The sequence below is a fragment of the Cervus elaphus genome, chromosome 14, assembly GCF_910594005.1.
Source record: "Cervus elaphus chromosome 14, mCerEla1.1, whole genome shotgun sequence".
NCBI lineage: Eukaryota > Metazoa > Chordata > Mammalia > Artiodactyla > Cervidae > Cervus > Cervus elaphus.
The window spans coordinates 42,056,681-42,072,810 of NC_057828.1; the positions used below are offsets into that span (position 1 = coordinate 42,056,681).

Consider the following 16,130-nt stretch of genomic DNA (forward strand, 5'->3'; position numbering starts at 1 on the left):
GAGATGTAATTACTTTTTAATCAAAAAGGAAATTTGTATCAATTGATTGTAATTTCAGTTCTTTTAGTAAAAGGGTTTTATTTATGACAAAGTTAAATTTTAAACAGTTAATATTGTTAGTTAATCCTAATAGTTAATACCGAAAAATAACTTTGTCCCTTTTGAAATTACTAATATTATCTAAAACCAAAAATGATGGTGAGGGGAGTGGTTATTTTTGAAGAAACCTTTTAAATTGTTCTGTTTAGACTGTTTATTGTTTGGATGAAAGGTTGCTATTCATGGCAAGCAAACTCGGTATATAAAGATTGGAATTTTCCAAAACTAAATATTACCAATTGTAGAAAGAATTCTTAGTAATACTGTTTAGTAATATTTGATGTATTTAAAATATTTGATGTATTTATATAGGTAATATATTTTATATATCTGTATTTTCCATATTTATAAACTTCTCTGTTATATAAAGTAATACAGGCCTTTAGATTAAAACCTAGATTGGAATTATTATAACTTTTAGGAGGACCTCAACACAGAGCTTGTAAATTTTTAGATTTCTTTAAGAATCCTCATGGGCTTCCCTGTGGCTCAGCTGGTAAAGAATCTGCCTGCAATGAGGGAGACCTAGGTTTGATCCTTGGGTTGGGAAGATCCCGTGGACAAGGAAATGGCTACCCACTCCAGCATTCTGGCCTGAAGAGTTCCATGGACTGTATAGTCCATGGGGTCGCAAAGAGTCAGACGTGACTGAGCGGCTTTCACTTGCACCCACTTCAGTATTTTTGGGCTTCCCTGGTGGTTCCCCTGGTAAAGAATCCTGGTGCCTGCAATGCGGGGGACCTGGGTTTGATCCTGGGGTTGGGCAGATCCCCTGGAGAAGGGAATGGCTACCCATTCCACTATTCTGGCCTGGAGAATCCCCATGGACAGAGAAGCCAGGCAGGCTACAGTCCATGGGGTCACAAAGAGTCAGACAGAACTGAGCGACCAAGCACAGCACAGCACAGGAATCCTTGTATCCATATTTTCTCAGTTCCAGATAAAAGCAGTTGTTTCAGTGCCTCTTAAATGCAAATGCAATGACTTCCAGTTACATAAGTAAAGTCCTCTGACCCCTTTTTCTTCCAAGGCCACTATTCCTCGCTGTCACCATCCAAGTTATTTATTAGAGACTCAGACATATGGGGGCTTCCCTGGTGGCTCAGCTGGTAAAGAATCCACCTGCAATGCGGGAGACCTGGGTTCGATCCCTGGTTGGGAAGATGCCCTGGAGAAGTGAAAGGCTACCCACTCCAGTATTCTGGCTTAGAGAACTCCATGGACTATACAGTCCATGGGGTCATAAGTCACAAGAGTGACCCCATGAGTCGGACAGGACTGAGCGACTTTCACTTTGAAACATGTGGGGCACCGGACAGAAATATACTGTTAGGCAGCTGTTTGGCTAAGTGAGAGTTAAAAAAAAAAAAAAAGATATATAGCTACATCAGAATTAAGATAGGTTTGTTGTTGTTGTTGATCAAATAATTATCTTTAAAATCCTAAAGGTTTTTTCAATGTCTGTTTAATTTCACATTACTCTTACATAGTTTTATAATGTCTATCATGATGTTATGTAAGATGAAGAGATACAAAGCTATAGAGAGAATAAAAAAGTAACAGTAGGTAAAGGAGGAGAGTCAAGGGAGAAAAATAACAGAATCAGAAAAAGTTGGGTCCTGCCTGCCAACATAGTGGTTATCCCCTGTATACCCTGGATATGTACAGTGTTTTCTCATGTTTTAGGGCTATTTCTTACAGATTGGAGGTGCAAGTAAATGCCCCTTTGCTTCCCAGTGTTCTGACTACAAATACCACTCACATCTGTAGACATCTTCAGACTGTTAAAATCTTTATATCAATTGAAATACAATTCTCAATGCAGATAGCTGTTTACCCTTTCCGGGTAAAGAAGAGGCTGAACTCATTTGTAGGAATCTAAGAGATCATGCTGTATAACAATACCCCAGTTATCTGGAGCTCAGTCGCTCAGGTTCCTTCAGAAACAGAAATCCAATCCCTCAGGAAATGGCCTGGATTGGTTAGGTTTTTCCATCATTTATTCCACAATATATACGAAGCTCCTGTTATACGTAGGGCTCTGTGCTAAGTACTAGGGAAAAGTAATGAGCATGTTCTCTCAGCCTGTCTTTGAAATCTTATCCAACTCTGAAGGTCCATCTCAAATGTCGCCATCAGTGAAGACTCCCCAGAAGCCCACAATGCTTGAGCTTACCTTTGACTCACTAATTCATCTGACACTGTGTTTCCCTGCTACAAGCAAGGTTTGTGGTTTTAGGCTTCATTTATGTCTCTCACAGTCCACATTAGACACTGCATAAACATTTGTATTGACTTTATAGTGAAATACCTGTCCCCAAATACCAGACCACAGCCTCAACTATCCTCAAAGGCTTCCTGGAGCGTGTTTCTCCCGCAGTCTTTTTTTATAAGTTTGGTTGCCTTCCTTTCTGGCCTCTGCAAATTAGAAGTGAATGGGAGTGGGGAAAGGTTTTTACTGAAAGAGTCTCATAATGTGGAGCTGGAAAATTCAAAGCAGCATTACCATGGCAACATATTTTCATAATGATGACCTGCTTCACTAAGAAAAGTTAAATGATATTTTTTACCCTTTGTTTGAGAAGGAAATAGCAACCCACTCCAGTGTTCTTGCCTGGAGAATCCCATGGACAGAGGAGCCTGGTGGGCTACAGTCCATAGGGTCGCAAAGGGTCAGACATGACTGAGCAACTAACACACATACACACCCTTTGTTTACAGTAGTGGAGAACTATATAAAAATAAGATGCTGGTTATGTGAAAAAAATCAATTGTGTAAATCTGGAGGTTATCTCCCCAAGTTCTTCACTGGTGAGACGAGACACAGCAGAGCCCCCTTGAGCTCTGTAGTATGTTTATGTGCATATTGCTGCCAGGACACTTTGTATTTCTGTTATTTCACTTTTAAAGAGTGCAGTCCTGTGCCTGTGTGCTAAGCTGCTTCACTCATGTCTGACTCTTTGAGCCTCTATGGATTGTAGCCCATCAGGCTCCTCTGTCATGGAGATTCTCCAGGCAAGAATACTGGAGTAGGTTGCTATGCCCTCCTCCAGGGGATCTTTCCAACCCAGGGATTGAACCCACGTCTCTTTTGTCTCCTGCATTGGCAGGTGAGTTCTTTACCACTAGTGCCACCTGGGAAGCCCCCAAAGAGTGCAGTTACCAGCTTTATTTAGATGGTTTCAAGATCCTCAAAGAAGCCTATGACATAAGTAAGAGCTTTAAGGAAAGGAAGGAGACAAAGACAAAACATGAAAAATAGACATCCTGGTCAAGCCCAGAGTTTTTCTGTAGTGGATGCTTTGAGGTATGGCAGGAATTATTTCTGATCTGGCTTCTTCATTCTTTGACCTGTTGAAGTTTCAGGTCTTTGTGTGTTAGTAGCTCAGTTGTATCCGACTCCTTGCGACCCCATGAACTGTAGCCTGCCAGGTTTCTCTGTCTATGGAATTCTCCAGGCAAAAATACTGGAGTGGATTGCCATTCCCGTCTCCATTCAAGTCTTTAGGAGAAAGCTTTTAAATTAAAATTGTATAAAGCAGGCTGTTTCTTGAATACTGTGTAAATAATATTAATTTTTACAAGCAATTCTGAGTTGTTATTTTTGATTATTTACATTGCATTAGATTTCTCAAACGCTATTTTTAAAAAATTACAATAGGAAGGCCTGTCCATTGTTATTTTTCAAAGGAAAGCTGGTTTTCACAATATTATTCACATTTTGTAAACAGCATCAATGAACCTGCACATAAAAGGTTAAATGTTTGCAGACCATTCTTTTTTTGCCTCAAAGATCAGAGACAAATTACTATTTTTATTTTACATTCCCTTGATGAGGATAATGATAAACAGCTGTCACTTCAGTGCTTCAACTGCAAAGAATCCTATCACAGTCCTATAATTTAAACAAAGAAAAAATACACAGTCATACACAGTATTCATACAGAAAAGAGAATAATAGAGAATTTGCTTAAGGGAGCATTTGCTCTCTGCAGTTACTCGGTTAAAGGAAAAAATTCTACATATGTACATTTCCCCCATTCATCTTAGACATATTAGAAGGGACAATTACTCCTTTCTTTCTAAAATCATAACTTGAATTCTGTGACTCCCCATCATGCCCATGGTCTTATCAGAGTTGTTAAGATTTGCATGTAACTACACATCTACTAGGATTTCCAAAACCTAAAGAGAATTTCTAATTATTTTACTGGTTATTCTGAAATGTTCTTCTTTTTTTTACTGTTGAGAATTGAACTGTTCAGTGTTCTCTATTCACTCCAATTTTTGGTTATTACTTGCATCTGGTTTCAAAAAGTGAAAGTCAATGTCTTTTGCATATTTTGATATGCAAAAATTAAAGCAAAGCTAAAATTTAAGTATAGGATTAAGTGGCAAAATTTAGTGTTTTTATATATGAAAATAGAATTGGTGGTATAATTTTCCTGGTGTTTCATTTTCCTAGAGGTTCTTTTAATAAATACTGTTTATTCCAGTTTTCTCTTTTGGCTCAATCATATTTTTTATTTTTACAAATATAAGTATTTAAATATCATCTTTTCCTAGAAACTCTTTTTACATTTATTATTTTATCTATGAAACTGATTTGACAAATTATGGGTTTTTCCCCTTTTCATAATAGTTCTTGTTTTTTTTATACCTAACAAAAAATAAAAATTGGCTTCACATTGTATCCAGGTATCAAACCCAGGTCTCCCACATTGCAGGCGGATTCTTTATCAACTGAGCCACCAGGGAAGCCCAAGAATACTGGAGTGGATAGCCTATCCCTTCTCCAGGGTGTCTTCCTGACCCAGGAATCGAACTGGGGTCTCCTGCATTGCAGGCAGATTCTTTATCAGCTGAGCTACCATCGTAGCCCCTCACATTATATTCACCTTATATTTATTGAACGTTTCAGCTCTCAGAGCCTCAGCTTGCTCTTAGGTTGACGATAACAGTGGTACCCACCTCCTAAGATTGTGGTGTGGATCTTCTATGTAAAGTGTTTAGCACAGTACCTAGAACACAGTAAGTGCTCAAAAATGTTCCTGGCAGAGAAAGTATGTTGATGCTAAAATGCCATCATCCCCTTTTGTTAAATACGACAGCAAAATCCCAATATGTTTCAGGTCAGAGAGATGAACTAAAATGCATTTTCTCTATTATGGAGATATATATTGCTTTATGTAAAAGATGTTTTCCTCACAAAGCTGAAGGTCATGTATTTTCATTTGATATATACATGATTTCATCGTCATTTTATCCTCCTCACTATAATCAGGGTTTCCCTGGTGACTCAGATGCTAAAGAATCTGCCTGCAATGCAGGAGACCTGGGTTTGATCCCTGGGTCAGGAAGATCCCCTGGAGAATGGAAAGACAACCTGATCCAGTATTCTTGCCTAGAGAATCCCACGGGTGGAGGAGCCTGGTGGGCTACAGTCCATGGGGTCGCAAAGAGTCCGAGGCGACTCAGCGACTAATACTTTCACTTTCACTATGATTAAGTAGTAGTGGATCCTAATTCATCAACTTGGGATTTCTCTCCTCTCCAATTTTGTAACAAATAGGCACTCAGAGATCTTGAAATGTACTGAGGCAGCTTCCTTGATTTAGGCAAAGCCTTTTTAATGTCAACTCCTCCTCCTCTTTCTCTGGTGCATCAAGCTTTGTGCTAGCTGCTGAGAAGGGCGAAATAAACAAGACCCTGGAGTCTAATAGTGGGAGCAGCATAACAAGGCTGGATATAAATCATAGATGGTAGTACAAGACACAGATGAAGTACTGTGCAGGGAATGATGGTGGGTCTGAGGGCCATTAGTAGTTTGTCTAAAATAGGTGATGGTGAAGCTGACTTTTGAAAGATAAAAGGTCTTCACAGATGGGAGGAGGGGATTCCAAAGAGACTAGCTTGTAGAAAACACGGCAATTTTAAAATAGTAGTTTGCTATTTTTATATTATTTGAATTGAAAATGTCTTGTGCTCCAATTTTTCAACTTAAATTTTCATAATGTGTGTTGAGAACCAAGCGGCTCTCTAACTCATTCCATGAATATTCAGAAAGGAAAGAAATAAACTAACATTATTGAGAACCCACAAGGCCCTTGGCTAGATTACTTCATATGCATTATCTCATTTAACTTACACAAGTTTTTCAGAGAAAACTTGTGTATCCCCATTTTAAAGATGGGGAAGCTGAGTTTCAGTTACATTAAATAAGTGAGGTATGGCCACACAACCGGTACCTGATAAAGCCTGAGTTTAAACCTAAATTTTTACTTTCAAATACGATACCCTTAAGACAACATTGCAGTTACCACTGATTCTTAGAATTTAGGCTTAGTGTGGCACACAGTCTGCAGTAGTTTTTAATGCCCTGGGAAGAAGTTTTTTTCACTGCCTTTGCTGACCTTCCCTCTATCACTTTACCACTTTATCACCCTAGCTTTTTACCTATTTATCCCAAACACTATTGAGCTTATATTACAAATTAATAATAAAAGTAAGGAACTCCCTGATTTACTTCTTTCAGTGACCAAAGACCATTTAAAAAAAAATGGGATAGGGATAGGGAAACAACTGTCATTATTGAGACTTCTAATCCCCTCTCTTGCTGCAGTAGCAGTAAGATGCCTCAGAAATGTCCTCCAGTTGTCATCATGAAGTATGCGATTCAACTCTTAGGTTTGGAAAGTAACTGTTGTGTTTTAGAGTGAGCACATATTATTTTAATATTTTTAAGGTGTTAGAAAAGCAACAGAAGCCTATATAAATGTTTAGAACTAATTTCTATCTTTGTTATTGTTGATCTTGTGGCCTACAAATATGCCTTTCACACATACATATTGATCCAAAGTTAACACTTATTTATAGATCCATTTAAGCAATTCAGCACAGTGCTTTGCCGAGAACTGATTGGATGATTAAAAACCTGGCAGATCAAAGTAGGTACATTTCCAAAGAAAATTACTTCATGTCCACATTGGAAGCAATAAATTATATCCCCCTCTTTTCTTGCATTAGTAATTAAATCTTTCCAAATGCTAGAAAGCAGCCAGACCACTAACAATAGTTGTATCATGTTCTGGGGCTTAGATGGTTCGTCCTGACTTGAAATGGAGACCATTTATTCTAAATTGATTTCAATGCCAAGCCAACAGGTCAGCCCTTAATGATGAAGATGCCCAGCCCAGCCTCTGGTGGATAAGCCAAAATTAATTAACTCAAGTTGCAGAGTATAGAAAACAGATGCTTCTCTCATGTTGCACAAATAAATGCTTTGTGTTTGGATGTATTCTGTTCTATTCAAAGAATAACAAGTTGGAAGTTAAAACTGTAAGTTTTTCACAGTGGAGCCAGCCTTTAGTAGTGATGACAGAAGCATGAATTTATAGAACAAATTCCAGCAAGTGCATGGAAAACTGCATTATCCCCTCTATCTCTTATTTTGGCACCAGGCCAGGCCTAGGAGATTTAGTTTTAAATCTGGACTGATCCAAGTGCTGATCCATTCCAGAGCAGACCTAGGAGCTCCAGAACAACACCAAGGTTATTTCTAATCTATAGAATCCCTGGAGACCCCTCCCAGAGGTTTATATCTGCATCAGATGTTTGGATTCAGTTCTTTGGCCAACTTGCAAATGGCTTAAGATTACATTGTTCTCTAGAGGTATGTTGTTAGGTGCACTGTTTATCTGATTGTCTGTCTAAACATTCATTCAGAATCCCAGTATTTTGCTTTTCCTTGATTGTGGCAGGCTAAAGGTAGAATAATAACTGCATGGTTCTGATTTCTTTTCAGAATAAATGGCTGTTTGATAAGATAAAGATGTTACCATCGGGTAGTACAACTTCAAATTCAGTAAACAGAAGTCAATCATATGATAATGTTTGGTATTTTTTTTCTTCTGAATCAATGTGAAATAATCCTTGTTTTTCTTTCCTTTCTGTTAGACTGAAAATGATGAGAATGGCCAAGCAGAAAACTTTTCTATGGACCCACAGTTGGAGAGACAAGTGGAGACTATTCGCAACCTTGTAGACTCCTATATGTCTATTATCAACAAATGTATCCGAGACCTAATCCCCAAAACAATAATGCACCTTATGATCAATAATGTAAGTGTTTATCAGCTGTCTCATTTTTAACTTCTAATCCCATACTAGTGTGGAAATTGCTCATACTCTCTTCAGCTTCTTTGTGATATTTTCTGGATGGTCAAAACACCTATTACGCAGGCTTATCATTTTCCATTACAAGTGGTAATTGACTGAGTGGAAGGGAACTTAGGAAAGAAAACATAAAACTTCTAGCTACAGTAAAGTGGTATTTCCTATTGGCTGTCTCCTCTAGAAGGGTGTGAATTTGCTCATGATAAAACAGAGCAAAAATACTATAGTCAAGGAATAAATTAGTTGCAAAGCCAGGAATAAAACCAAATACCCTGGCTCCTAGGCTTTGAAATTAAAGGCAAAAGATATCTATTCTTTTCTACATATTCATACAGAATATGGTAATACAGTTCTTCTCACCTTCTAAAAATTATAGAGTACTATTTTAACCTAGCAAAGGGCTTTTTGCCCTATCACCATGGATACAAAATCAGTTTCTTCTTCTTTTCTAAGGTAAGATGATAGAACCAAGGATCTCAAAGTAATTGATCTATATTTCATAGAATCTTTCCCTTTTCATGGTTATTTTTACAGCAGTCAGGAAATGATACTTAAATTACATGGTCTGGTTTGGTTCTTTTGGTAGCTACTTTGCTAAACTATAAATAATACCACAATTTATTTGAGAACTTATCTTTTAGATAAGATAGGCTATAATGGGGTGTTTTATAGCAGGCTTTTCTGACTCTTGAAAAGTGAAACACCAATTTATTCCTTATTACCTTCTAAGGACACATTTTTATTTAAATCAATAATATATTATTAGCATTTGCTTGTAACAAAAATTAGATGGTAAAGTAGAAAAGAGCCCCACCCTGGAATTCAGGAGGAACCTGGATTCTATACTTGGTTCTGCTACAAACTGTGTTGTTGTTGTCCAGTTGCTCAGTCATGTCCGATTCTTTGTGACCCTGTGGACTACAGCACACCAGGCTTCCCTGTCCTTCACTGTCTCCCTCAGTTTGCTTACTCATGTCTATTGAATCAATGATACCATCCAACTGTCTCGACCTCTGTAGCCCCCTTCTCTTTCTGCCCTCAATCTTCCCCATCATCAGAGTCTTTTTCAATGACTCAGCTATTCGCATCATGTGGCCAAAGTATTGGAGCTTCAGCTTCAGCATGAGTCCTTCCAATGAATATTAAGTGTTGATATCCTTTAGGATTGACTGGTTTGATCTCCTTGCTCTCCAAGGAACTCTCAAGAGTCTTCTCCAGCACCACAGTTCGAAAGCATCAATTCTTTGGCAGTCACCTTTCTTTATGGTCCAACTCTCACATTAGTCCATGACTACTGGAAAAACCGTAGCTTTGACCTTTGTCAGAAAGTCATATCTCTGCTTTTTAATATACTGTCTAGGTTTAACCTAAGACAGTCCTTTGTGTCTTTCTATTTCCTCCATATATAAAATATGAATCATAAAAAGGTATCTGGCTTAGGTATTTGTTCCCCAAGATAGTATATATGGAAGTGTCAATACAATTAAAAGTATAGTTGTAAGAAACTAATATAGCTGCCTACTAAAGAATTGAAATAATCATTATCCATATATTAAGATTCCTTTCAAAATTCTAAGTTTGACAGTTTGTTGTTCATGATGAATGAGCTCCTTGACTTGAAGACCCCAGTCACATGAGCAGTCTTGTTTTTAACTCACTTTATTTTCATACACATTTCATTTATTCAAACAAGGTGAGTAGAATGCTTTGAAGTATCAGCAGCAGGTAAGCAATGTATTGGAAATATATTGGAAACTATAAATTATATACTTAAGCTTAGTCAATGGCCTGCTGTGTGACCTGAAGCAAATCATTTGGCCCCTCTAGGCTGAAGTCAGTCACTTCTAAAACTATACTAGGAACCCTGAGCTGCCCCCCAGAATTGTCAGAGAACATAATAAATGTGACTCTATGCCATTTTGAAAAATATAAAGTACTAAACAAATAGTCTGTGTATTTTTCAAATTACCCTCTTAACTTCACTTAAATGAGTTCAGGTTGTTTTGCTGTGGAATCCAGGCACTTGCTTATTTAAACATTTTCCTGATTAAGAATCATTTATCTTTTCACTGTTTTACCGAGAGTCATTAGTGCTGCCATCAGTTCAAACGCTGCTCTGCTCTGCACTATATTAAATCATCAGCACAGGAAATAGCACTTCCTGTCTATAGCTGTGAGGAGTGGTTTGACATAAATTAGTCAAAAGGGGAAAAAAAAAAAACTGATTGCAGATCTATCCTACTTTCACCTTCTCAAGAAACACACACACACAAAGAAACATGAGGATAATTGCCCTCACCCCTCACCACTCACTTGCTTTCTGAGATGGCAAAACCCCTACCTAAGGATATTATCCATGGAAGTGAAGTTCTGCTAATTGTCCTCAGGGAGACCTCACATAAGAGTCATGAGAAAGAAGACTTCAATTAAGACTTGATCTCCAAGGTCAAACCTTGAAGTAGAGATTGATAGGAATGTGGAGAAAGTAAAAACATTATGTAATGCTGGATTCTTATGACATTATGGCTATCTTTGTTTGAATATAATTTTTCGTATCTACCAGAAAATAGTTTTACACATCTAGGATGATTACTTTTCTTTGGACATTATTTAATCCACATTTTTACCGTATATGTAAAAGTATATAGAGCTTTCCTGGTGGCTCAGTGGTAAAGAATCCACATGCCAATGCAGGAAATGCAGGTTCAATCCCTGGTCTGGGAAGATCCCCTGGAGAAGGAAATGGCAACCCACTCCAATATTCTTGCCTGAAGAGCCCGATGGAGGCTGGTATGCTACAGTCCATGGGGTCACAAAGAGTTGGACATAACTTAGCGACTGAACAAAAATGAAAGTATATAGTTTTATATATGTGTGTGAATAATATAAATTTATATGTATAATTATATATATGTAAAAATACAAATCCCTTTTTTAAAAAATACATTCTCATGACATCTTATGGTGCAGAACGTCTGATCCCTTTTTGTTCATTCCAAAAGCACCCCTTTGAGTACAAGGAACAGAAACATACTGAACACCCAGCACTGTGTCATACATATGTGTTGATTTTTTTTTTTTTTTAACTTAAAGTGAAGAGATCTTCAAGTGAGAGAATTAATCATAGAATCATAACAAGAAAAACAAATACTTTGACTCCTCATTCTGAATTCCATCTACTTAGCTCTGCTGTTTCTATAAATGGTTGTGGGTGAAAAAGCTAGTTGTTCCTGCAAAACCCATAAATGCCTAAAACCGGGTCCTCTATTTGTTAACTATCACTATTGAAAGCCAGGCTGTGGCCTTTCCTCTATGAAATGGGAATGGCTACTCTGCCTTCTGAAAACGAATATGTTTCAGCCAACTTTCATAAAGTTCAGAATTTGGTGGGCAGTTTCCTTTGAAAGTTTACATTAAGTGTTCTGCCACTCAAGTCTCCATATGGAATTGTTTAAGAAGTTTAAAGCCAGCAATAAATGCCTTGCCTCAGACATACTGTAAGCCTTTGTCTATTGAAATGCAGCAGCTGTTTCATTGCTTAAACATACCAGGTAACAGCGGCACAAAGAAATAGCAAGTTTATGACAGGCGGTTTTTCCGGACAGGCTACAGGCAAAGCGACAGAGTTTTGTTTGAGACTTTAAAGAAAACACACATATAACACCGCATAGCAAGCACATCTTGATGGCCTCTTCTTCTAGCTCACACTACCAGCAGTTCTCGATCAGAGAATCAAGAAAGTGATTCCAGCTTTATTTGAAAAGTGTTAGTGGCAAAGTGGCACTTAAGTCTGTGTTTGAACCAACAGAACAGCCACCTTTTGGGTACTCATGATTTTGTCCAGTTTCAAATGAAGAAGTTGAGGCCCCAAGAGGCTGAGTGACTTGCCCAAGATCACACAGCTGGAGGTGGTAGGATCATGACTAAAATCTACCTTCACGTCTTCTCATTCATGGTCTGATATTCTCTCCAGTTCACTACCAGAGAGTGCATATGGTAAGGTTCAGAACATTCTAAGTCAGTCTTCTCAAACTAGGGGGGTGGGCTCTGATCCCCATAGCATATACATAGGCTGTCTTCCCAGAGGGTTCATTTTACTTGAAAATTTGATTAGGGTTTGTTTGAATATGAGAAACAATGTTTTGAATCTTAACTAGTAAGTAATTTAAAACATTGTTCCTCGTTTTCAAACAAAGCCCAGCTAATACGAAATAGAATGTAAAGTTTTATGAAACATTTTAAGAACCAAATATGAAACCTAGAGGCATTTCACACTTGGTGCCTGTGCCCCTGGACCCCTGGAGGTCCACATTCACTCTCCTTGGCCATTGGCCCTTTGGTGGAAAATTAGTAACACGTGCCCTAGTTTCACAACTTACTGTAACTTTAATGTGTGTGAAGTAGAGTGTTATTTTAAACATTCATTATTTGAAGGGAAAGAGCATCTTAAATACCAGAGCACTGATTTGTTTCCACCAGTCAAGAATTCTGTATCCCGCTCAAGAAACAGATCCCAACTAAGACCCAGAAGCCCCACAAGCCCCACTTTTGCTCCCCTCCACCCCCCACCATCACTCACCACCAAGGGTAACTCTCCTGCTTTCTTACATCATAGATTAATTCTGCCTATACTTGAACTTTGGAATTGTACAGTATGTACTTTTTTCTGCCCATCTTCTTTGCTCAACCTTTGTGAGTCAAAGGATATTCCTTTTCAAAGAAGGAAAACTTGGTTGGTCTTTACCAAAATGAAATCCCTGGGAAACAGAAAGCAGTCTCAAGTAGAAATGAGAAAATTGTGAGATCCCAGAGAATCTATAAATTCTAACCAAGCCCCTCTCTAAAGTTTATCACAATTAAACTTCTTAATTAAGATTTTATAGGTGTATTCATGTGAATGAAACGTATCACTGTGCCATTCTGTGGCCCCTCCTGTCTCAAAACAAAAAGGTTTTAAGGAAATGGTCTTCTTAGTAACTGAACTGTTTGAAAACTCTATAAGTATCTCTTCTGTTTGTGAAGGCTTTAAATGGTTTTAGTAATAAAGACAAAGAAGAAAAAGATTCAGAAATACTGCAGGTTGCTAGAGAAGGGTTAAAGTCAGAAAGAGAGGAAAACATGTGGAACATTTTTAATGACCTCACATTCCTTTACACTGAGCAGAACGACATGGTGCAGTAATGCCTGTTTATCTAGCCTGTGGAGTTTGAACTGGAATGAGGCTTTGTGCGTGAGAATTTTTTGGTGAACCTCACAAAGATGTATAGGTTATAAGGTGTTATAATTAAAGGCATAAAGATTCTTTGAAATCTCACATCCAAGTATAATTAGTTTAGGTCATGTTCTGTAAGGTATTTTCTCAATGCTATCATCTAAAAGGGATCCACTTGGCCTCCAATTGTGCAGAATCCTTGATTTAAATATTTGTACCATTGACATACAAACTGCTCAGAAAGTCCCTGAAGTATCTGGAAACTCCCCAAAGTCCCCCCTACCTTTGTTCCAGTTGTAGCATTACAAAGTGAGGCTAGCAGGAGGAGAAGAGTTTCAAATTTTCTTACATGCAAAATAAATGTTAACTTTGCTCTACATGAACTATGTCACTTGATGCTGGCACTATTGCCCTAGCTGCCTACTTCTACATACCAAATCTCAATTTAGACCTTATGTTATAAAAAGAATAGCTTTTGTTGATGGAGCACTGCCTAAGTGCTAGGCATCAAGCCTACCAGGCTCCTCTGTCCATGGAATTCTCCAGGCAAGAATACTTGAGTGGTTAGCCATTCCCTTCTCCAGGGGATCTTCCCAACCAAGGGATCGAACCCAGGTCTCCCTCATTGCAAGCAGATTCTTTACCATCTGGGTCACCAGGGAAGCCCTGGCATCATGCTAGGCAATATATATTCACTGTTTCACTGAATCCTTTCACCAACTCTTTTTTTTTTATACCAACTCTTGAGGCAGCTCCTACCCTTAACCTCATTTTGCAGATCAGGAATCTGAAACTCAAAAAGGTTAAGTTTTTTGTCCAAGAACTATAAATGTTAGAGCTAGGACTCAAATACATTTTTGAACTGTGACACGTGGCTTGTGGGATTTTAGTTCCCCAACCAGTGGTTGAACCTGTACCCCTATACTGGAAACATGGAGTCTTAACCACTGGACCAGCAGGGAAGTCCTGTAGGACTCAAATTTTGAGCTGTCTCATTCCAAAGAATATGCCCTTAACCACTGTGCTATATTGCCACTTTCTCTTATGCTAAAATCATTCATATTATTTCAGGACATTGCCAAATCTATTGGATAGTAGGTAGGTTTTAACATGTAACATTTTGATGTGGAAGAGTTGATTCAAGGCAGATCTTTGATCAAAATGCCGAAGCAGGCTCTTATTATTTTATTTCGTGGTTTGTTTGACAGTTGCTTCTTAATTCAGATCTGCTTTAAATCTATTCTTGGAAGGACCTTCTTTTAAATTGTGTTTAATAGATTCTAAGTGATACTCCAGGAAGATGTAAAGCTTCAAAAGAGCTTAACCCAACTGATGGTCAATGCCAGGAAACTTGTCTGGTTTTGAGTTTGGAGTCGCACCATCTCTCCAAGTACTTACACACCTCACAGTGGAAGATTTGTGCAAACGTGCATGACTCCTTGGGTACCTACAAGTGTGTTTAGCAGTAAATAAATCTTCAAGGAGGAGAACAGTTCTTAAGCCAAATTTACTGTCTTTTCTCTAAACCTGACTTTCCTTGACTTCCACTCACCCGAACTTCAATGCTTGAAGGGTCTTTGTTCCTTTCTTCCTTGCCCCTCATATCCAAACAGCACCAGATCCAGCTGGTTTTTCCTTTATAATATCATTTATCTGTGCCCATATTTTCTATTCCACAGCAACCTTGCTAAATTAAACCCTTATCATTCCATAAATCTGCAGTGGTCTTCTGACAGAATTCTTTATCTCTACTACCACTCTTGCAAATTCTTTTCCAATCACAGCCAGATTGACTTTCCTAAAACTCTCTTTTATTATTTCACTTACTTGCTTTAAAAGCCTTCCATGGCTCCCCATTGCCAAGTGGATAAAGTTCAAATACTTTTCCTTGGCTTTCAAGGCCTTCACATCTGGCCCCAAGGTTACCTGGCCAAATTTACCTTCTACAGCTATCACACATAAACTTCCCCTTCCACCAGACAGTTGCCTGGATACATCTTATGTATTAGATTGCTTCTACATTTAAATCACTCCTGGTTTACAGAATATGTACAGAGAACAGTTTTTATTTATTTCACAACAGAGCTGTGATTTAGCTGAATTCTCTAATTAGTAGCATTATTTACATGGTTTGATACCTTTAAAAAATAGTGAAAGTTATATAGCAAAGTTACGTTAGAAACTTGTCATTTCTGAGTAACAAATTTAACTACAACCGAGGAATCTTGAGCATCTGACAGGTGTTCTCTTGTCTGCTTGAATTTATAACAATTAAATATACTTGCTTTTGGCCTTTCTTAGATCCAGTGACTCTAGATTAGTGTTAACTTTCTCTTAACAGAGGCACTGAAAAATCCAAGTTGGTTTATTTTTCTAGGCTTAAGTTAAGTGGCATACTTGTGTACCACACTATAATCATGATGCTTAAATGTAAATTATCTTTTCTAGTCACTCAAAGTGAGGCAAGGGGGTCATGGAAAGAGCACTAGACAAGTCCAAAGATGTGGGGTTCAATTTAATGTTGTGTGACTTTGGGCAAGTTACTTAACCTTTCTGAGCTTCATTCAGTTCCTGCATCTGTAAAATTGGGATAATAATACATGCTTCATACATATGCAGTGAGAATTAAATCAGATAACTTGTG

The 16,130-nt window shown here is 38.0% G+C and overlaps 1 protein-coding gene across 11 annotated transcripts in view; it reads left to right on the forward strand.

Annotated features, from left to right (window-relative positions):
- The window catches only part of DNM3 (dynamin 3), a 622,348-nt gene that overhangs the window by 574,316 nt on the left and 31,902 nt on the right, over positions 1-16,130 (forward strand). For all 11 annotated transcript variants that reach the window (XM_043924627.1, XM_043924624.1, XM_043924629.1 and 8 more), the window contains one exon: positions 8,056-8,220. In XM_043924627.1, coding sequence (XP_043780562.1) covers positions 8,056-8,220 — 165 coding nt within the window. The remainder of the gene's footprint in view (positions 1-8,055; positions 8,221-16,130) is intronic.